This window comes from Gossypium hirsutum, chromosome D04 (genome assembly GCF_007990345.1).
Source record: "Gossypium hirsutum isolate 1008001.06 chromosome D04, Gossypium_hirsutum_v2.1, whole genome shotgun sequence".
Lineage (NCBI taxonomy): Eukaryota > Viridiplantae > Streptophyta > Magnoliopsida > Malvales > Malvaceae > Gossypium > Gossypium hirsutum.
The window spans coordinates 23,253,619-23,277,536 of NC_053440.1; the positions used below are offsets into that span (position 1 = coordinate 23,253,619).

The window sequence follows — 23,918 nt, forward strand, 5'->3', positions numbered from 1 at the left end:
TGGCACATTCGTATTTCGTTTCGTTAGCAAAACTCAAACACAAGACATTTATCATTCTTGCAATTTCGGCTCAATAGCCACACACAAAGAGCATGATTTTGTTTGCTTAAAACATGATCTAATCAAATCTTAATTTAAGCTCTCTTACTCAAGAACTTACCTCAGATGTTGTCGAACGATTCCGATGGCTATTCGACCACTTTTTCCTTCCCTTTATCAGATTTAGTTCCCCTTTGCTCTTGAGCTTAATTAAACAAATAAATTGATTTAATCATTTGAGCATCGAAAAGAGGAACACAAGGCACTTAGCCCATATTTATACATTAGACATTAAAGTCACATATGTACGGAATCATGAATCAAACTCACATTTTAGCTAATTTTCCCCCTTGCCGAATTTCTAAGCCAAGACAAAGCATCAATATGCTTGCCTCCAACCGAATACATGCAACACCAAATCTTCTTCCTATGGCCGAATATGCATGTCTATGTTGGGCCGATTATATGCTTAATACTTCCTACAAGTATGGTTACTTGTATTGATTATAAATATCATCTTGTTTCAAGTTCAAAACTTGGCTAATACACACATATATACACTAGTAAAGCATCCTCTCCCTTTCCATCAATTTAACACATGCATTGCTCATTAACATACAAAAGTTATATTCAGCCTTAGCACACAACTTGCTAGCCGATTCTTCCCCATCTAGCAACCAATGCACATATGTGCTCACTCAAAAATGCTAAAAAGGAGATTCAAGAATCATCAATCCACCATCACATGCATCATTAACAAGCTTCATATTTAGCATGCAATGGCATTAACACAAAATCCACCTAGGCCGAATATCATCCCCATGACATAGCAAGGATTTGAACCATGGGCTAATTAGAACTCAAGCTAGCAACTAAAAACATGCATGAATCTCATGGCACAACCTCAAACATACCTTAATCTAGATATAAGTATGGCCAAACCTCCTCCTAATCCTCTTCCAAATCAAACATGAAGCAAGAACTCCTTTTTCCTTCCTTAGAATTTTCGGCCAAATGAAGATGAAAAAGGATGAACAAAATTTTCTCCTTTCTTTTCTTTAACTCACGGCAATGGGGGGGGGAAGACAACCACACACATTTTTTTTGTTTCCATCATATTCCCTTTCATTATTTTATGCCCATGCTCCTTATTTTATTTTCCTAGCATACCTCACTAACATAACATGTTTGTGACATGTTTCCACTCATGATGCACTAACACAACATGTCTATGACATGTCTTGCCCATCACACTTGGTCTACCATGCTTGTCATGGCCGCCACTACTCATTAGGGGGGAATTTGACATGCAAGTCCCCCCTTTTTCCACATGCACTAATAGGTCATTACGCATTGACCTATCACATTTAAAATTTTCTCACATAAGTCCTATTTGATGAAATTCACTTACAATTAACAAAATTCAAACACGAAATTTTCACACATGCACATGTACATATAATGAGCATCAATTATGACGGTTAATTATTTTTACGACTCGGTTTAGCGGTCCCGAAACCACTTCCCGACTAGGGTCAATTTTGGGCTGTCACAACTCTCCCCCACTTAAGAAATTTTCGTCCCCGAAAAGCTTACCGGTAAATAGGTTTGGGTATCGTTCTTTCATCGAGCTCTCGGTTTCCCAAGCAGCTTCCTCGATCCCGTGTTTGAGCCATACCACCTTTACTAACGGAACCCTTTTGTTTCGCAACTCCTTCACTTCACGAGCTAGGATACGCATCGGTTCTTCTTCATAACTCATATCGGCTTGAATTTCAACCTCTGATGGGCTAATTATGTGCGATGGATCAGATCGATAGCGTCGAAGCATCGAAACATGAAAGACGTCGTGAATCTTTTCAAGCTCAGGGGGCAAAATCAATCTATACGCAACCGGACCAACTCGTTCGGAGATTTCGTACGGCCCAATGAATCTCGGGCTCAACTTGCCCTTACGGCCAAACTTGAGTACCTTTTCCAAGGTGTAACTTTAAGGAACACTTTATCTCCCACCTGATATTCAATGTCTTTTCGTTTCAAATCCGCATACGATTTTTAACGATCTGTGGCTGCTTTCAGACTTTCACGGATTACCTTTACTTTCTGTTCGGCATCTTTAATCAAATCAACTCCGAAAATTTTACTTTCACCGAGCTCGGTCCAAAACAATGGTGTACGGCATTTACGACCGTACAAAGCCTCGTAAGGTGCCATCTTAATACTTGATTGAAAACTATTGTTGTAAGCGAATTCAATCAAAGGTAAATACCGTTCCCATGAACCATTGAACTCGAGGATACAACATCTCAACATATCCTCAAGTATCTGAATTGTCCGCTCGGATTGACCATCGGTTTGGGGGTGAAAAGCAGTGCTAAAATGCAGCTTGGTACCCAAAGCTTCTTGCAATTTCTTCCAAAATCGTGAGGTGAATCTCGGATCTCTATCCGACACGATAGAAATAGGTACCTCGTGTAATCTCACAATTTGAGAAACGTACAATTCAGCTAGTTTATCCAATGAAAAATCCGTACGCACGGGGATAAAGTGAGCCGACTTAGTCAGCCTATCGACAACAACCCAAATCGCATCTTTCTTACTTGCTGACAATGGCAGTCCGGACACAAAGTCCATTGTGACTCGATCCCATTTCCACTCAGGTATCATGATCGGCTGAAGTAATCCTGAAGGCACTTGATGTTCAGCTTTCACTTGTTGACATATTAAACATCTCGAAACAAAGTCGGAGATGTCTCGTTTCATACCATGCCACGAAAACCAACGTTTCAATTCGTTGTACATTTTCGTACTCCCCGGGTGAATTGACATTCGGCTACAATGGGCTTCGTTCAAAATCATCGAAATGAGTTCCGAATTCCTTGGAACACACAAACGACTTCTGAACCTCAAACAATCATCATCATCAATTTGAAACTCCGATTCCTTGTTCGGAGCACACTCAGCCCGTTTGCAACCAATTCATCATCAACTTTCTGGGCTTCACGAATTTGATGAATCAATAATGGTTTGGCTTTTAATTCAGCTATTAACACATTGTCGGGTAGAACAGACAAGTGCACATTCATCGCTCGTAAAGCAAACAATGATTTCCGGCTTAAGGCGTCCGCAACCACATTAGCCTTTCCTGGGTGGTAATCAATGACAAGCTCGTAATCTTTCAACAACTCAAGCCAACGTCTTTGTCGCAGATTTAAGTCTCTTTGAGTCATCAAATATTTGAGACTTTCGTGATCCGAAAATACATGGCACTTTTCACCAAATAAGTAATGTCGCCATATTTTTAAAGCAAATACGATGGCAGCTAGTTCAAGATCATGGGTCGGATAATTTTTCTCATGTGGCTTTAATTGTCTCGACGCATAGGCCACCACTCGACCTTCTTGCATCAATACGCAACCCAACCCAAGTAGGGATGCGTCACTATAAATGACAAACTCTTTGCCTGATTCGGGTTGCACTAAAATTGGAGCTTCAGTCAAATAAGTTTTTAGTTGATCAAAACTTTTCTGACATTTCTCCGTCCATTCGAACTTAACATCCTTTTGAAGTAGCTTCGTCATTGGTGTGGCTATCATCGAGAAACCTTTGACAAATTGTCGGTAATAACCGGCGAGCCCCAGGAAGCTCCGAACTTCGGTAATATTTTTTGGAGGCTTCCAGTTAAGTATGGCTGAAATTTTGTTCGGGTCAACTCGAATACCCGATGCGGATACCACATGACCCAAGAAGCTAACCTCTCTTAACCAGAACTCACACTTACTGAACTTAGCATATAACTGCTTATCCCGTAAAATTTGCAACACCAGTCTCAGGTGCTCAGCATGTTCGGTCTCATCTCTTGAATAGACCAAGATGTCATCAATGAACACAACTACGAACTGATCCAAATATGGTTTGAAGATCTGAATCATCAAATCCATAAATACCGCAGGGGCATTAGTGAGCCCAACGGCATCACTAAGAACTCGTAGTGACCATATCTCGTCCTGAAGGCAGTTTTGGGTATGTCCGATTCTCGAATTCGCAACTGATAATAGCCCGATCTCAGATCTATTTTTGAGAACATTGAGGCTCCCTTCAGTTGGTCGAACAAATCATCGATACGCGGTAATGGATATTTGTTCTTTATCGTCACTTTATTCAGTTGACGATAGTCAATGCACAACCTTATGGTTCCGTCCTTCTTTTTCACGAACAATACTGGTGCACCCCAAGGTGAGAAACTTGGTCGAGCAAAACCTCTATCCGTCAATTCTTGCAACTGAGCTTTCAACTCTTTTAACTCGGTTGGTGCCATACGATACGGAGCTATCGAAATCGGCGTAGTCCCAGGTACAAGCTCAATACCAAACTTTACCTCCCGAACAGGTGGTAAACCCGGTAATTCTTCAGGAAAAACATCCGGGTATTCACAAACCACTGGCACAGATTCGGGTTTCTTTTCTAATTCTTTGTCATCAAGTACATACGCAAGGTATGCTTCGCACCCTTTTCTTACATATTTCTGGGCCAACATTGCTGATATTACAGCTGGCATCCCCTCCAAGTCCGGAGACTCAACTCGGATTACTTCGTTATTTGCGCACCTCAAATCAATAGTCTTGCTTTTGCAATTCACAACCGCATCATGCGCGGTCAACCAATCCAAACCAAGAATAACATCAAATTCATCAAACGGCAAAAGTATCAAGTCCGCCGGAAAACAGGAACCTCGAATTTCTAGGGGACATTTCTTACACACTTTGTCGACAAGCACGTAACGACCCAAGGGATTTGACACCCGAATTACGAACTCAGTAGACTCAATAGGTAAAGTCTTACTGGATGCTAAGGTTTCACATATGTAAGAATAAGTAGAACCGGGGTCAATCAAAGCAATTACATTAGTATCAAAGAGAGTAAAAGTACCGGTAATAACATCAGGCAAAGAAGCATCCTCGCGGGCACGTATAGCATAAGCTCTAGCAGGCGCACGAGCCTCGGATCTGGTCGTAGCATCTCTAGATCCTCTCTGGCCACCACTAGCATTGCCCGTATTTCCAGATGGTCTACCTCGAGCAGTGGTAGCACCCGGTTTCCCACTCTGATTTTCATTCTGTTCAAACAACCTCGGGCAATCTTTAATGAAGTGGTCAACTGATCCGCACTTGTAACAGGAGCGGTCAGGGAATCTACAACTCCCCGAATGCCATTTACCGCAATATCGACATTTCGTTCTGTCTCGACGTTCATTCCCAACACTGGCGACCGAAATGCCTCGTGTACCCACAGGGGGTCGATCACGATCTCGTCTAAAAAGGCCCGAAGTGCCTCTAAACTGGCCCGCATCATCTCGAAATTTCTTCGATGCCTATTGAAGAGACTTTCCCGAGGATCTTTTACGAAACTCTCCAGTTCCCTCATCAACTTTTTGTTTTTCTTTTCTAAGCTCTTCGGCTTTACAAGCTCGCTCGACAAGTACTACGAACTCTCATATTTCAAGAACGCCAACGAACATTTTTATATCTTCATTCAGCCCATCCTCGAAGCGTTTACACATAATAGCCTCGGACGAAACACATTCCCGAGCGTATTTGCTAAGTCTAACAAATTTTTGCTCGTAATCAGTAACCGACATGGAACCTTGCTTAAGCTCAAGAAATTCCTTCCGTTTTTGATCAACAAATCTCTGACTGATATACTTTTTCCGAAACTCAGTTTGGAAAAACTCCCAAGTTACTTGCTCGCGGGGCACAACAGAAGTTAGAGTACTCCACCAATAGTAGGCAGAATCACGTAGCAAGGAGATAGTACACTTTAGGCATTCATCGGGTGTACAAGATAGCTCATCGAGTACCCGGATAGTGTTGTCCAACCAAAATTCAGCTTGCTCGGCATCGTCGCTATCCGTAGCTTTAAATTCAGTAGCCCCATGTTTTCGGATTCTATCAACTGGGGGCTTATTTGACCTTATTTGGTCAGTTACCGGAGGTATTGTAGGTGCGGGGGTTGTATTAGTCGGGAAGGGAGGTTGTGGAACAGCCGTATTAGTTCGAATGTATTGGTTGAACCAATCATTCATCACGCTATAGAAAGCTTGTCTAGCTTCATCATTCGGGTTACTAGCATTAGGTTGAGAGTCCGCCGGCGCTGTCCCTTGTGCGGGAGCAGGCGCTACACTCTCAACATCATCAGCTACCTCTCGGTCGGGATCGGGATCCATTACTATAAATAAACACATTTACAATTGTCAGAAATCACCACACTATCAAGTAATCACATAAAATGGCATGTATAGCTAGACCCAACGCATTACGGTAGTCCTAGAATCGACTAAACCGTAGCTCTGATACCAATCAAATGTAACACCCCGAACCCGAGATCGACACCGGAGTCGAACACGAGGTGTTAACAGACTTTAAACCCCTTATAAAAAAATATTTCCCAGACACTGCCAATCTGCGTACTAGTCGCTTTAAAAATCATATCTTGAGTTTCACAACTCGAAAATCAGTTTCCTGATTTTTCCCTGAAACTACACTCATATTCCCATCTACATATTTTTTTCTAGAATTTTTGGTCGGGCCAATTAGTACAGTTTATTAGTCAAAGTCTCCCATGTTACAGGGATCGACTACACTGACCTTTGCGCAATACGACTTGGATATCTCCCTGCATAGAGCTTCAATACTGATACCGTTTGTTTCTATAGAAACTAGACTCAGAGAGGAATCTATACATATATGGCATGACTTCTAATTATCTCTGGTTAATTTATAATGAATTTCCAAAGTTGGACAGGGAATCCAGAAACTGTTCTGGCCCTGTCTCACGAGAACCTGGATACCTCTTAACATACTGTCCGTATGATTGTTTCGTTACTTTCCTATGAAAATAGATTCATCAAGGTTCGTTTACATAATTTAGTCACTATTTAATTCCATTCCTACTATTTTTAGTGAATTTCCAAATCTACATCACTGCTGCTGTCAGCATCTGCCTTTAAGGTAGACTTTACCTATTTCATAGTTTCCATGATTCAACTAGCCCTTTTTGCATAAGTAGCACAATTTATGATAGTGATTAACCATTCCCATGGCCAATCCTTGTCAAGCCTATCCACACCTCTCAATAACCATATCCATACCAAATGATTATAACATTACACTCAAACATATATAAGCCATTTTCGCATGGCTAACCAAAATTATACAAGTCCAAAGGGTCCATGACCCACAACAAACGGGTAGTCCTATACATGCCATTTCGAAGTTCAACCAAAATTGTACCAAAAAGGGGCTTTGATAGTGTGGGCGACTTTGACTTCAAGGTCCCGAGTCCGATTGCTGGAGAACCAAATCTATAAAACAGAGGAGCAATGAAACGGAGTAAGCAATTTATGCTTAGTAAGTTTTGAGCAAGGAATTCCAGCACAACAAAGTAAAACATTCATATAGCTAAACGGATAATTTCATATGCACAAATTTTCGATATCATACTTGCTTCACATTTCCAACCCTTATGTACATACACAAAAGATCAACTTAGCCAAAGGCCGGTAGCTCGTTTATCAACTGAGCGAATACTTATTTGTAAGGGCTCAACTAAATTCAAGCACATACGAAACATAACTCAGTGTTGGGATGTTTCTAGAGTATTAACTGAAATTTTTACAGCAAGATCATTCACTCCCAAATCACGTACCTCCGGAATTTAACCGGATATAGCTCCTCGTTCAAATGCCTTCGGGACATAGCCCGGTTATAGTAACTCGCACAAATGCCTTCGGGACTTAACCCGGATTTAGTAACTCGCACAAATGCCTTCGGGACTTAACCCGGATTTAGTAACTCGCACCAATGCCTTCGGGCTTAGCCCGGAATTAGTATCTCGTACAAATGCCTTCGGATCTTAGTCCGGATATGGTCACTTAGCATAAAGCCTTCGGGACTTAGCCCGGACACCATTCAAATAACCATGCACATTTAACAATAAATCATGGCACATTCGTATTTCGTTTTCGTTAGCAAAACTCAAACACAAGACATTTATCATTCTTGCAATTTCGGCTCAATAGCCACACACAAAGAGCATGATTTTGTTTGCTTAAAACATGATCTAATCAAATCTTAATTTAAGCTCTCTTACTCAAGAACTTACCTTGGATGTTGTCGAACGATTCCGATGGCTATTCGACCACTTTTTCCTTCCCTTTATCGGATTTAGTTCCCCTTTGCTCTTGAGCTTAATTAAACAAATAAATTGATTTAATCATTTGAGCATCGAAAAGAGGAACACAAGGCACTTAGCCCATATTTATACATTAGACATTAAAGTCACATATGTACGGAATCATGAATCAAACTCAACATTTTAGCTAATTTTCCCCCTTGGCCGAATTTTCTAAGCCAAGACAAAAGCATCAATATGCTTGCCTCCAACCGAATACATGCAACACCAAATCTTCTTCCTATGGCCGAATATGCATGTCTATGTTGGGGCCGATTATATGCTTAATACTTCCTACAAGTATGGTTACTTGTATTGATTATAAATATCATCTTGTTTCAAGTTCAAAACTTGGCTAATACACACATATATACACTAGTAAAGCATCATCTCCCTTTCCATCAATTTAACACATGCATTGCTCATTAACATACAAAAGTTATATTCGGCCTTAGCACACAACTTGCTAGCCGATTCTTCCCCATCTAGCAACCAATGCACATATGTGCTCACTCAAAAATGCTAAAAAGGAGATTCAAGAATCATCAATCCACCATCACATGCATCATTAACAAGCTTCATATTTAGCATGCAATGGCATTAACACAAAATCCACCTAGGCCGAATATCATCCCCATGACATAGCAAGGATTTGAACCATGGGCTAATTAGAACTCAAGCTAGCAACTAAAAACATGCATGAATCTCATGGCACAACCTCAAACATACCTTAATCTAGATATAAGTATGGCCAAACCTCCTCCTAATCCTCTTCCAAATCAAACATGAAGCAAGAACTCCTTCCTCCTTCCTTAGAATTTTCGGCCAAATGAAGATGAAAAAGGATGAACAAAATTTTCTCCTTTCTTTTCTTTAACTCACGGCAATGGGGGGGGGAAGACAACCACACACATTTTTTTTGTTTCCATCATATTCCCTTTCATTATTTTATGCCCATGCTCCTTATTTTATTTTTCCTAACATACCTCACTAACATAACATGTTTGTGACATGTTTCCACTCATGATGCACTAACACAATATGTCTATGACATGTCTTGCCCATCACACTTGGTCTACCATGCTTGTCATGGCCGGCCACTACTCATTGGGGGGGAATTTGACATGCAAGTCCCCCCTTTTTCCACATGCACTAATAGGTCATTACGCATTGACCTATCACATTTTAAAATTTTCTCATATAAGTCCTATTTGATGAAATTCACTTACAATTAACAAAATTCAAACACGAAATTTTCACACATGCACATGTACATATAATGAGCATCAATTATGACGGTTAATTATTTTTACGACTTGGTTTAGCGGTCCCGAAACCACTTCCCGACTAGGGTCAATTTTGGGCTGTCACAGGCCATCTCGATCCGGTTCCACCACAAGAGCAAGTTCCTCCTCCAACGCCTGCTCCACCTCTAGATCAAACATTTTCAGTTGACACTCTAGCTATACTTGGAGCAATTGGCTCCTTAAGAGATGATGTTAGAGTCTTAGATGTTAGGATGACTGTGATAGAGGGGCATCTTGCTTATATTATGTCTCAATTCCCTCCATCGCCACTACTTCCTCAAGATAATTAGGGCTCATTTTGCATTCATTCATTTTCATGGCTTATTTGGATATTTACATAGTTTTCCTATTTCATTGTATGTTTGCACTTTCGTGTTTATATAGTATGATAAGATACTTTAATGTTTATATCTCAGGTTAGATCTTTGTCCTTAATGGCTTATATATCATTGAACTAACAACTTTCTTTTCCTCTTAAGATTTATTTGTTTATTTTTTATATAACCCAAAGAGAGAGAAAGAAAGGTAAATTGGTTGATAACATCTCTTTCAATTCAACAATTTTCTGACCAGATTTTCAAAAATAAAAATGAGCATTTAATTGAAATTAAATTTTAGAAAGGGGGAGTATCCTATTCAAAAATAAATTTACCAAAATATTTTGTTATATCAAAAAGGGGAGATTGTTAAACCAAGCTTTATTTGATAAAATATTTTGATATAAAAAATATAATGTTTTTGAATAAAAAATGTTTTTGAACAAACACTTAATGAAGTTCAAAGTAAAGATTTCTCAAAAAACTTTGAACACTTAGAAAATACTCTGGACAAGTTTAAATTTTTTTTAAATCAGTGAAAAACTACTCTCTGATACTTATAAAATTGTTTTAAGCTTCGAAGTTTAAAAACATTGAGCAAAATTAAAAAATTATCGATACTTTTCATTAAGTAGCGATACCTAGACATTTTTATCGATACCTATGCCTGGTATCGATACAAAATTGTCATACTGGAATTTTTAAGCAAAGTAAAAATATCAAATCTTATCATTAAGTATCGATACCTTCACATTTTTATAGGTACCTCTTATGGTATCAATACGAAATTTGCATTCTGACTTTGAGGGAAAATTAAGCAAAACTGTTAAGTATCGATGCCTATAATAAAATTTATCAATACCCTCCCCTGGTATTGATACGGTTTTAAGGTTCGATATTTTGAAAATTATTCAAGAAATTACCCTAGTATCGATATGCATAAAAAATATCGATACTTTCATCAAGTATAATAAATTTATTTAGGTATCGATGTGAATAAGGACCAACAGTCACTAAATTAAACATTAAATGTTGTAGGTATCAATACCCATAAAAAAGTATTGATACATGTTGTTGCAGGTTACATTAATGCATTGGTTTTTACATCCCCAACTACTCTATTTAATTCTACAACAACTACAACAGTTGAAAATCAATTTGAGAGTATAAATATTAGCTTCCAAAGATTCAACAATAACAAGAGAGTGCAAAAGAATAAAAAAGTCATCCTATCAATCTTTGTGCTTAAACTCTTCATATTTTCTTGTATACACTTGTGAGCATTTATTGCTTTTCTATCAGCTCAAGTGTTTTCTTTCTTTTAGTGGTTAATTGGCAAACATCCTTATCTTGTAAGGATTATTTCTTGAAAGGTTCATCAAATTAGTGAATTTGGGAAAATCCTTATTTGTGGAAAGTTAAGGTAGTGGAGTACACAATTGGGGTCAAACCACTCCAAATTCTTGGTTTCACTGTTTCATACTTTGTTCTTTTGTTTCCAAAATTTTTTTAAAGGCCAAATCACCCTCTTTTGGCTATTTTGGTTGATTGACCGACCTAACAATTTGATTAAATTATGATGATATGGTTTACAGTATGAACTATGGAATAATCCAATTTGATATGGTTTACAGTGTGAATTATGATGATATGGTTTAAAGTCCCTAGTATTGGCATAGAAGGAATTTGCCACAGAAAAAGACCATATTGATACAATCTTCTAATGGCTAAGGGAGACTAGGGAGTAGGGAAATATCCTTTAGTGATTCATTCTTTAAATTTAAATTTTCAATATATTCCTATCATGTGGATACTCACTAAGTTCTATCGAACTTACCAACGGTTTAATTATTTGTAGGATAAAGATTTCACTTCAAAATTGAGCAGAGGGCTGAGCCAAACTTTGCCAACCTGAAGAAAAAGGGATCGGTAGTTGTAACATGCATGTAGTGGGGTGCTCATAAAGGATTATACTTCAAGGTTTTAGTCAAGCCATAATATTTTAAAGTTTTACAGTCAGTTTTAAATGATGTTGTAAAGAAGCGATTTTAAAAGATGTATATGCTAGTATAGACTATTGTGTACTGTTAATTAGTTGAGAACATAATTCAAATTGTTTTAGCCAAATATTTAGGACTTTTATATCCAGAACTCAAACTCAGAGAGCTGGTCCTGGTATGTGTGTTAGAAACTTAGTGGTATCAGAACTTCGATTTAGCCGATCCTCTAAACATATAAAGGTAAGGTATATCCCCATAAGCATGTTAGGATAGGTCTAGCTGAGTCACTCCGGTCATTATATAAGACTAACGAATATTAAAGAAATGAATGCAGTTGTTCAGATGATGATTGCTAGTATTGGGCACATCATAGTCGAAGGAGAGAAACGTGAGACAAAGCATGAATGATAAGGAGAGAAAGAAAAAGAAACAAATTTCCATTAAAAGTCAAGGGAAATTGTTACAAAACTTCTGAGCATTTTAATTCTCCCTTGGAGCGGACTCTCTTGGAGAATTAGGATCGGTGTAAAATTTTTACAAAATTGCTCCATGTTTTAGGTGTAAAATAATTTTCCAAACTCACTCAATTCCTTCTAGAATTCTTCCCAACTCGTTCCCAAAGGGCTGTAAACGTTAAAGCCAAGCTCGGTGTGCGTAAAATTGGCAAAGACAATCGAAATCTAATTGACTTAGGTCAAAATGACCTACAATGACCTGTGCGTGCAATACTAGGTTGTCCATTAACCTAGGAAGGAAATCTTGAATGCCTTATTAGGTGTCTGCCTTGTACTTCAGCAATGCCTCATCATTCTACTTCTCGATGCACTCTAAATTGGTGAGGTATTGTTACTCGCGAGCCTTCAACTAGAGAACCCTTTCCTTCAACTCCCTTGTTCTGGTCCTTAAGGATTGCTACTTGGTCTCCAAAATAGAGATGGATTTAGTGAGCTCAGCAATCTACTGGATAGAAGCCTCATGTCACTAGCGAAGTTGGGCAAGAGATTGCTCACTAAAGAGAAGGGCCCTTTCTGACTCGGCCTGCTTGGCTTCAGTTTCAGCACAAGCCTACAAGAGAGCCCAGCTCACGAGGTCACTCTTTTTTGATAGCATGGAATAGAAACCCACCAACTCACGAAGAGTGGTCTTATAAATCCAGAAGAAGGATAAGGGTAGGCTAAATCCTTTAATTCTGGGGATAGCTCCTAGTCCTGCTGCTGTTGGACAGAAATAGGATACTGGCCTACGTGGAGATGATTTATCCAAGGGAAGAAGGTTTGAACTACCTCTGAAGGGGAAGTATAAGTGATGGAACCAATAGGGGATGTGTGGGAAGTTAGGGTGATAATAGGCGGGTCTGCAACATTGGTAGACTCAACACGAGGCTCAAAATGAACCAGATGTAAAGACAAAGAACGTATGGGGGAAATTAGTGAAGGGAATGTCATGAAGGGTATTGATAGAGGAATAGGGGATCCATTATCTAGAAATACCGACTGTTTTCTAGGTCGGTGGTGGGGTGACCTAATGCGTTACTCTCCGCGGCACTAGAGGATACCCCGTTTCATCTCTCAGCCTCTTGCGGCTACTATTACCTGGTCATTCACTTCAAGAAACTGGATCGATAGATTGTTGTGCACTTTCAAATAGGGCCTCAATATCCATGACTCCTGGTCAGAACAGGGGTGTCGGGGGGAAGAAATGAGTAGGACCTGCAAGAAGAATAGTAGGGTGAACAATGTTTTCAATTAAGTCCCTACCCGAAGACTCACCCCTGAACCTCAAAGTTGAGGTAACCCAGCAGCGGGGTGGAATGTTGCACACAGTAAAGAAAGAATGCACGTCTCTTTGATGGGCTAAACTGTTCTAGGTTCTACGCCTAAATAATGAATGAATGCACGCCAACCGTATTGACTCCTTCCCTCCAAGTACTAGCAAAAGATGTTCCTAAGAGTAAAGAGTCTTTTTAACTCTAGAATCTACCCTATATGTAGTCTATCAATTTGTGCTACAACGATCTCAATGTCTAAAGGCTGGGATTGTCGAAAAGTAGATTCAGTGGAATAGACCACCTCTTGGGAAGGTCAAAATCATTAGGGAGTCTGTTTTGCACCTATATTTAATGCAGTCTAGATAAAGGTCTGGAGCCCAATCTTTAAGTAAAATTTTACGGCCCTAGCGAATGCTAAAGTAAACCATACCAATTGAAGGTCGTTATGCCAAAACGTATAATTGATAAAAGCATTGGAATAGGCCAAGAAGGGGTGACTCGTTGGGAATACTACAGTGCAGCAAATACGCCATCAAGATCCACCAAGATAGACTAGACAATTGCCTTGGTGCGATCCCATACTCTTTAAGCACCCGCCGAGAAAAGGATGTAAGGGGAGATGGAAACCAGCTTCCAATAAATAAAGGGGTAGGATGAAGCCTTCACTGGATTCTCTCAGGCGTCTCTCCCCTATCACAATATAAATTTGATATGCATAGTTGGGAAAATGGATGCCACGGGTTGCCAAATGGTTTACCATTTCTTCTTGAGTGGTGGAACACCTGTACAGTGGGATCCTGGAAAAAGTACTAATCATTGGGAGATAGGAACCGCCGTCATTCATCACAGTAGAATTAATTGGGGACCCCTCTAATTCCAAGGATCGGGACCCTTGTCCCGTTCGTTAGATGTCTTTGCAAACCTGGACATAACAATACGATGTGCAACTAAAGAAAAAGGAGAAAGAAAGAATTGCCTGGAACGTAAGAAATGCTCACAGAAGGCAAGTAATTTCGGGTAAAAGAGTAAAAAGGAATAAGAGAGTAAAGGTAGACGACTTAGGGTTCAAGATCGAACTCAAATAATAAGAAAATTTAGGGGAAAGATTGATATTGGATAAAAGGGGGTTTTACTAGTATTGGTTGAAATAACTAAACGTCCAAAAGAAGATTTTATTGGAAAAAGGTACTAAACTATTCTCGTCCCCAAACTCATTTTTGACACTTGTCGATCTAGGGAATGGTATCGTCAACCCCTCGGTAAATAGAAAAATGGAAGACTACGCCTAGGTGAATCGTGCAACATGAATCCGCTAGAATTAGTGTGTGCTCATATAGGCTCAGGCAATTAATTTTTTTCGTGAGAACAATCTGGTACACGATGTAAGCTAGAGACTCCGCGAACACTTGTAGGCCAGAAACCACCGTAAGTAAGAATTACAGATCCACCTTTCGCACTGGGTTAGTTTAAAGACACTTAGACACCTAAAGGTAAGCTAGATTACTCAAGTAAGTAGAGATGTTTATCTCTGAATTGAGAAGAAAGTTTCCCTAAGAAGGATAGGCTTCTTGGAGGTCACTACTAATCCGCCACTGATAACTCTCGAAAAGAATTATATTTTTTGCTTGTAGACCTAGATAATTACTTGTACTTGGGTACACTTAGTGGGTAGTTTGCCAGGACAAAAGGTTGGGTAGTTTGCCATTTTATATGTCGTGGCAATTCAGGAAGATGACTGAGTCAACATTCACCGCATACCAGTTTCAACCCAACTCTACTTGTACCAAAAAAATTTGCTTAAAAAAGAGGAAAGGATATCATAGGCTGTTGGAGCTATTCTAGGAAGAAAAAGCCTATAAAAATTTGAAGGAGGAAGCCCTAACTATGGAGACCCGAAGGCAATAGTTGAGGGTAGCGGCTGAGTAGAGATGAAAAGGTAGTCCCTCTTAGCCATCATAGGACACTGTGTTGCTGGATTGCAATTTGATTTGGCGCCAATCATCTTCCTGAGTTCTTCCATTATTTCTTATAATGTTTTCCATGAATTAATTTGATTAAAATAATATTGGGTGTTATTTCAAAATTGAATTTTAATCACCGACCCCTGAGCTAAATCTCATAGGGTTGGGATTATATGATGAAAAAAATTATTTTTTTAATATTTGAAGCATATATTTGACTTAATTTACTATTTCGTTTAATTTTTTCATTTTCCAACTGTATGCATATATTCTCTAGACATAGATGAATGTGCAGTATGCCCATAAAACTGAATCTAATTGTAAAAAGGTTGGATTAGTTGGATTGTAATTGAATGATATGAGCAAGTACTCGACAAATACTTGTAGTAGACTCTAGGCATAGAGCAACGTTCATATGGAATGAGCAGGTCATGGTGTAGGGTACAGTGATAAGGCCTATAGACATAGGCCAGATAACTTGAGACTTTGCTCTCAAAATAAGCAGGTCACTTTAGGTCTCTTTTGAGTAGTAGATAAGTATGATTTTACTGAGGCATTACTAGAAGTAAGGGCAGATTCTTAGTAATCCCAACCTTCCATTCAAAATCGTAGACCTTCAATCCATTGTCGCAGCATCTTTTCCATAACATTCTTAGTTATTTATTTATTTGCTCGCAATTTATTCACGTAATTATTCTCGTAATTGCTATTGCATTTTTACTCTTGCTTTGCCTTAGCATTTTCCAATATTAGTTACTATATATTTTACACTTATCTTATTATTTTAATTTATCACTGCATACTTAACTCAACTTTTCTATACCATTTCTATACCTAATCCGATCCCTGTGGAGACGATCTCAATTATCACTTTATTACTTGATTCGACATGTATACCTGCACAATTCGCATATCATATTCACACGTGACAAGTTTCTAGCGCCATTGCTGGGGATTGACAACTTGGTGTACTTTGGTTTGGTTATTTTACTTAATTTCATTAGTTTTATTTAACTTAGTTTACTTTAATTTCCACAGGTTTTCCATAAATACATGAGAAGAGGCATTCCTAATAACAAAGAATATCATTTTAACCTAGAGATCGAAAGAACTTTACAAAGAAGGCAGAAAGAACTTCAAAAAATGGCTAGGAACAGGAATGATCCTGGCCTCAATGATAATCCGAATGGTTAATATGTTAACCTTCCTACTCGTAAGGTGATACCTGGTATAAATGATAATTTGAATGGTCAGGGAGCTAATCCTCATATTCATGGGGTGATAGATGATCGAGATAGACCAATCCGAGAGAATTTTTTGCCAATTTTGGATGACCTAAATCCAAGGATAGTCAGACCAAAAATACACTCTCAGCTACTTGAATTGAAACTGATAATGTTTCAAATGTTACAAACAGTAGGGCAGTTTGGTAGACTACCCACTGAAGATCCAAGACTACATTTATGACTTTTTCTAGAGGTTTATGACTCGTTTAGGTAATAGGTTGTTCCTGAGGACGCTCTGTTAATTAAACTATGTCCATATTCTTTAAGAGATCATGGGAGGGCATGGCTGAATGCTTTGCCATCAGGAACAGTTGTATTATGGAATGATCTTTGCCAGAGGTTTTTGCTATGATATAATCCCCCAAATATGAATTCCAAGGTTAGAAATGTCATCACATATTTTCAAAAATTGGAGGATGAAACACTATATAAAGCTTGGGAATGATTTAAAGATTTAATCCAAAAATGCCTAAAGCATGGGTTTGAACAATGGACTCAGATGAAGATATTCTATAATGGGCTGAATGCACATACAAGCATGGTAGTTGATGCTTCAACCAATGGTACTTTGTTGGATAAATCTTATTATGAATCATATAAGACTTTGGAAAAGATTGCCAGCAATGATTATCAATATCCTACCACAAGAGTTGGGACGAGCAAGAGAGTTGCTAGTACTATAGAGCTGGACGCAATCATTTCATTGACAGCCCAGGTTTCTTCTTTGGCTATTATGATTAAAATAATGAAAAGGCCTACTGCAGTCCAGGAGATAAAATCAGCTGAGCTATCATGTGTTTATTGTGGTGAAGGCCATGTGTTTGATGAATGCCCATCAAATCTAGCATTTGTGTGCTACATGGGTAATTTCAACTAGAACAATAACCCCTATTCCAACACATATAATCCTTGGTGGAAGCATCATCTAAAATTTAGTTGGAATAATCAAGGTACAAGGAATTTTAACAATATGAAAAGACAAAATGCTATCAATGCACCGTCTGGTTATACTCAACCTCTGCTGAGGCAAAATGTCCAGCAAGGTTAGGCATTAGTTTCATCATCATCATCTATTGAAGCTTGCTGAAAGAATATATGGACAAGAATGATGTTGTAATTCAGAGTGAATGCTTTAAATTCAAGACCACAAGGGGCATTGTCGAGTGGTACCGAAAATTCAAGATCACAAGGGAAGGAGTAGTGCAAGGCCATAACTTTTAGAAAAGTAGCTCTGCTTGATGACATTGCTCAAGGTACCATGGAAGGAGATGATAACTCGAATAACAACCAGGTAAAGATCCCGGAGTCATCTAAAAAATGTACTGAATTGGAAAATGGTAAGCAAAAAAATGTTGTGGCAGACCCAGATTATGTTGTCAACAAGAATGCCATGGCAAAATAATATCAGCAACCTGTAGGATGACCACCTTTACCTTTTCCTCAACGATTTCACAAATCTAAGCAGGATGTTCAGTTCAAAAGGTTTTTGGAGGTTTTGAAACAACTCTATATTAACATACCACTGGTTGAAGCTTTGGAGCAAATGCCAATTATGTGAATATTGATGAAAGTTATATTGTCAAAGAAGCGCAGATTGGGAGAATTTGAGATTGTCGCTCTTACTGAAGGTTCCACAACAATGTTGACGAATAAATTACCTTCAAAGTTGAAGGACCTACAGAGTTTCACTATCCCATGTTCAATTAGAAATCATTATGTTGGTAAGGCATTATGTGATCTAGGAGCGAGTATAAATCTAGTGCCTATGTCTATTTTCAGGAAGCTAGGAATTTGAAAAGCAAGACCTAGAATGGTTACGTTGCAACGGATGATCGCTTCTACTCGCATCCGGAAGGTAAAATTGAAGATGTGCTGGTAAGAGTAGATAAGTTTACCTTTACTGTAGATTTCCTTATTTTAGAATGTGAAGCTGACCAAGATGTGCCAATTATTCTTGGAAGACCTTTTCTTGCTATAGGCAGGACTTTATTTGATGTACAGAGAGGCAAGATGACCATAAGGGTAAATGATCAGCAGGTACCTTTAATGTATTTGATGCTTTGAAATGTGTTTATATTAATGATGAATTCCACGTCGTTGGGTTAATAGAAACAGAAGTAGAGGAGTTCACTAGATATTGCAAGAACACTTTTGATAGTGACGAAGACTCACTTGAGTAGAATGATACAGTAAGTTTTCAGGAATTTGGTGAATTTGTGGCAGCCAAGCAGATAGTGGACAGACTAGGGAAGAATTTTGAATCGTTGCATTTATCAAATCAACCTTTCAATCTGCCTAAACCTTAAATAGAGGAACCTCTTTAAAACCTTTGTTGTAGCAATTGATGTATGCATATTTGGGCCACAAAAGTACTTTTTCAGTAGTAATTTCTGCAGAGTTGACACCTGAGTAAGAGGCAAAGTTGTTAGAAGTTCTTCGGTGATTTAAAAAGGCATTCGGATGGACCCTGGCTGATATAAAGGGAATTGGCCCCATATTCTGCATGCATAAGATTTTTTTGGACGATTGCTCTAGTAATTCCATTAAACAATAGCGAAGACTGGATCTGTTCATGAACGAAGTTGTCAAGAAAAAGATTATTAAGTGGCTTAACATTGGCATTATTTAGCCAATTTCGGGCAACTCATGGGTGAGTCCTGTGCAATGTGTACCTAGGAAAAAAAGTGTCATAGTGGTAAGTAATGAAAACAATGAACTCATAACAACTCATATTGTCACGAGATAGAAAGAATGTATGGATTACCGGAAGCTTAACAAGACAAAGAGGAAAGACCACTTTCCCCTACAATTCATTGATCAGATCTTGGATAGGTTAGTTGGGAAAGTTTTCTACTATTTTTTGGATGGTTATTCAAGATATAATTAGATTTCCATAGCTCCCAATGACCAAGAGAAGACAATTTTCACATGTCCGTATGGTACTTTCGTATTCAGACGAATGTCGTTCAGGTTATGTAATGCCTCGACAACTTTTCAACATTGTATGATGGCCATATTCTCTAAAATGTTGGAAAATTTTCTTGAAGTCTTTATGGACTATTTTTCTATGTTTGAGAATGATTTTGAAGATTTTTTGAAAAATCTAGAATTGGATATGTGCCACTGTGAATAAACGAGTCTTGTTTTAAATTGGGAGAAATGCCACTTCATGGTTCGTAAAGGAATTGTCCTAGGGCATAGGATATCACAGAGAGGAATTGAAGTAGACAGAGCAAAAATTGAAGTTATAGAAAAACTACCACCTTCCACCAGTGTCAAGGGTATTAGAAGTTTCTTAGGTCATACAAGTTTTATAGAATTTGGCAGTTTGTTGGAGAAATAGACCTTTCAATTTTGATGGATAGTATTTGGCAGCCTTTGAAGAGTTAAAGAAAAAACTCATACCAGCATCGATTGTTGTAGCTTCAAAATGGACACTACCTTTTGAACTCATGTGTGATGCCAATGATTATGCTATGGGGGCCATGCTAGGGTAAAGGAAAGACAAAATACTGCAGGCAATATACTATGCTAGCAAAACTTATCGAAAGTGTAACTTAATTACATCACCACAGAAAAGGAGTTATTGGTTGTGGTGTTTGAGTTCGATAAATTTCATTTGTATCTAGTTGGTATAAAGGTCATAGTCTACAGAGACCACTCTGCTATTAAGTATCTAATGAGAAAAAAAATGCTAAGCCAAGGTTATTAAATGGATACTGCTGCTGTAGGAGTTTGACTTAAAAATTAGAAATCGAAAAGGGACGGAGAATCAAGTGGTTGATCACTTGTCGATGATAGAATCTAGAAGTGAAGGTAGTCATGATGCACTTATTAAAGAAGAATTTCCAAATGAACAGTTGCTAGTTGCCACGACATTACCTTGGTATGCCAACATAGTGAACTATTTAGTGAGTGATGTGTTGCCACCTAATCTCAACAATTAGAGAATACGAAAATTCCTTCATGATTCCAAGCACTATTATTGGGATCTTGTTTAAACATTGTGATGATCAAATAATTAGGAAATGTATTCCTAATGATGAAATACGTAGCATTCTATAGCATTGTCATTCAACTCCGTACGGAGGACATTTTGAAGGAATAAGGAGTGCTACCAAAGTACTTCAGTCAGGATTTTATTGGCCAAGTATGTTCAAGGATGCTCATGAATTATATTAGTCATGCGACCGTTGTCAGAGAACAAGGAATCTATCTAGGAGACACAAAATGTCATTGCAAAGTATACTAGAGATTGAGTTGTTTTATGTATGGGGAATTGACTTTATGGGTCCATTCCCACTGTCAATGGGCAAGGTGTACATACTGTTAGCAGTGGACTATGTCTCTAAGTGGATCGAGGTTGTTGCCTTTCCTACTAATAATGCAAGGTCAGTAATGAGCTTTTTACACAAGAACATTTTTATAAGATTTGGTACAGCTAGAGCCATTATTAGCAATGAGAGGTCTCATTTTCACTGTAAGTTGGTAGCTAATGCTTTGCAACGGTATGGGGTGAAACATAAGGTTGCCATAACATATCACCCATAAAAAATGGATAAGCTAAAATTTTGAATAGGGAAATTAAATTTTTTTTAGAAAAAATGGTAAATCCTACTCGTAAGGATTGGTCTACTAGAGTGGATGAAGCTTTTTGGGCGTATCGTACCACATACAAAACTCCATTAGGGATGTCACCTTTTAATCTTGACTATGGCAAACAACGTCACCTTCCTGTTGAAATTGAGCACAAGGCATTTTGGGCTATTAAGAAGCTAAATATGGATTGGGTCACTGCTAGCCATATAAAGTTGTTAGAATTGAATGAAATGGTGGAGTTCCAAGTGCAAGCACATGAGAATGATAAGTTTTACAAGGAAAAGACCAAGCGTTGGCATGATAAAAGAATCGTGCCGTAACAATTTGAATCAAGACAACAAGTGTTGTTACTTAACTCTAGGATCAAATTGTTTCCTGGTAAATTGAAGTCTTGCTGGTTAGGTCCTTTTGAAGTAGCCCAAGTGTATCCTCATGGAAATGTTAATATCAAAGAATTGAAAAAGGGGGTCACATTTAAGGTTAATGGGAAACGTTTAAAACACTACTAGGGTGCCCATATGGATCGAGACAAGCACTCCATTCATTTCCAAGATGTTTGAGCTAACAATTTCTTTTATCTTTCTTTTCTTTAATTGCTTTACTTTAATTGCTTTACTTTAATTTTATTTTCTTTTTAGTACTTATTTAATATTTTTTTATATATGTTTTTAGTTTATAAAAAGTTTCTACGGCTTTCAGAGGTAGAATAAAAAAATGTGTGAACTGAGCAGTTGCGATATTAAGAGGAGTTTGTCGTAGCATTCCAACAAATTGACAACGTAAGGTTGACAAGGTAGATAAGTCCAAGGGGAGAGACCTTTTTTTTTAGTTGGGCCAACTCTTTTATTGGGCGAGCCCATAGAAGGGAATTTAGACATTTTGGGATTAGGGCACTTCACATTTTTCCCTCCAAAAGTCCTCTTAATTTTCTTCTTTCCTCCTTCACGTCACACAACTTCCCTATCATGTTTCAATTTGTTGAACTGTCATTACTATCCCCTTATTTTTCTCTCTTCAACTACTCACGTCTCTTAAGCTCTCTTAAACTTTTCATTTTCATCATTTTTTCCCTTCAATCTCTGATATCTTTTCTTCCATTACTCTAAGATTTCTTCCAATTTTCTCCAATGGCTAATGTCAAAACTACTTCCAAAACTGTTGAATCGTCAAGGGCTAGTATTGCCTAGCCAAAGGCATTCTTTAACGCTGCCGCAACCATGAGATATAATAGCGACATCACGAAGTGAACTTTCTGTTTTGAGCAAGGTTTTTAATTTAAATATGCACCATATATGGGATACAATGATTATTTATCCTCAATAGTAGAAAAACATGGGTGGAACATTTTTTGTTTATACCCCGAGGACGTTTTAGGAAAAATTGTTCTAGAGTTTTATTCCTATGTAAACTCTCCAGATTCCCTTTTTATCTACGTAAGAGGTACTTTGATTTATTTTGATGAAGACCATTTTAATGCATAATTTGGTCTTGCAGGTATATAGGATGACGACACATCGTTTGCTAAAAGTATTACCGCTGAGGGTTTAAACCAAGTATTGGTGGATTTATGTATTGAGGGAACATGATGGACTGTTTGCAATCAAGAGTGTTATACTATCGAAAGGTCTTTACTAAAGCCCATTGGGAAAAATTGGTATCATTTTCTAAGAAGTCGACTTATGCCGTCTACGCACAATACTGTTTCAAAAGAAAAAATGCTTTTGTTGCACACCATTATAAAAGGGAGAAGGATTAATGTTGGGAGGATCATTTTTCAAGAAGTACATTGGTGTGCTAAGAAGAATGCGGGTAGATTAAATTTCTCCTGATTTATTAATGCCCTATGTCAAACTATCCAAGTCCCTCTCCATGCAAAGGAGGATATCACCAGCGTCATGCCACCACTTCCCCTAGTGTGCATACTCCCACGAAAACACCTCCAGTTTCTCGTAACTCTCTTAAACAATAAATAGTGCACTCCTTGAAGCAATTAGAGCAAAGGATGCCTCTTTTTGAAAACCAACAATTGCATTTGGCTGAGGAGATGGCACAGGCCCAGCAGTAGTAAGTTGAATATTGAGCTTATGTAAGGAGTAGGGATTTGGCTCTAAGGAAATCCCTGTAAAAGAATTTTACGAAGCTAATGCCAGAATTTACTATCTTCCCAATCACCTTGCTACCATTTATTGATGTTGTCGAGGCACCCACTCAAGCTGTTGTTGAAGCGCCTAGTCAACCTGCTGCCACAACACCTACTTAAACTGTTGTTGAAGAGCTTGAAAAGATGACACCCCTAAATGCTAAGAAAAAAGAAGGGGAAAAAGATGATACTGCTACCATTACCACCACCACCAAGGGTAAGGAACTTGTTCCACTGTCGCCACCAGCTCCCATCATCGTACAGGACCGTGA

The 23,918-nt window shown here is 38.3% G+C and overlaps 1 protein-coding gene and 1 non-coding gene across 2 annotated transcripts; one reads left to right on the forward strand and one right to left on the reverse strand.

Annotated features, from left to right (window-relative positions):
• Window positions 1-17,283: 17,283 nt before the first annotated feature.
• Window positions 17,284-17,390, reverse strand: LOC121216562 (small nucleolar RNA R71). The gene has a single exon (XR_005912743.1). It is a non-coding gene; the product is annotated as a small nucleolar RNA R71 (small nucleolar RNA).
• Window positions 17,391-21,511: 4,121 nt separating this feature from the next.
• Window positions 21,512-21,826, forward strand: LOC107898202 (uncharacterized). Its single transcript, XM_016823735.1, has one exon. It carries the CDS (start codon window positions 21,512-21,514, stop codon window positions 21,824-21,826), a length of 315 nt encoding a protein of 104 aa, XP_016679224.1.
• Window positions 21,827-23,918: the final 2,092 nt, after the last annotated feature.

Coding starts and splice junctions, on each gene's coding strand:
- LOC107898202 (XM_016823735.1), top strand. CDS start 21,512: ATGGTAAATCCTACTCGTAAGGATTGGTCTACTAGAGTGGATGAAGCT.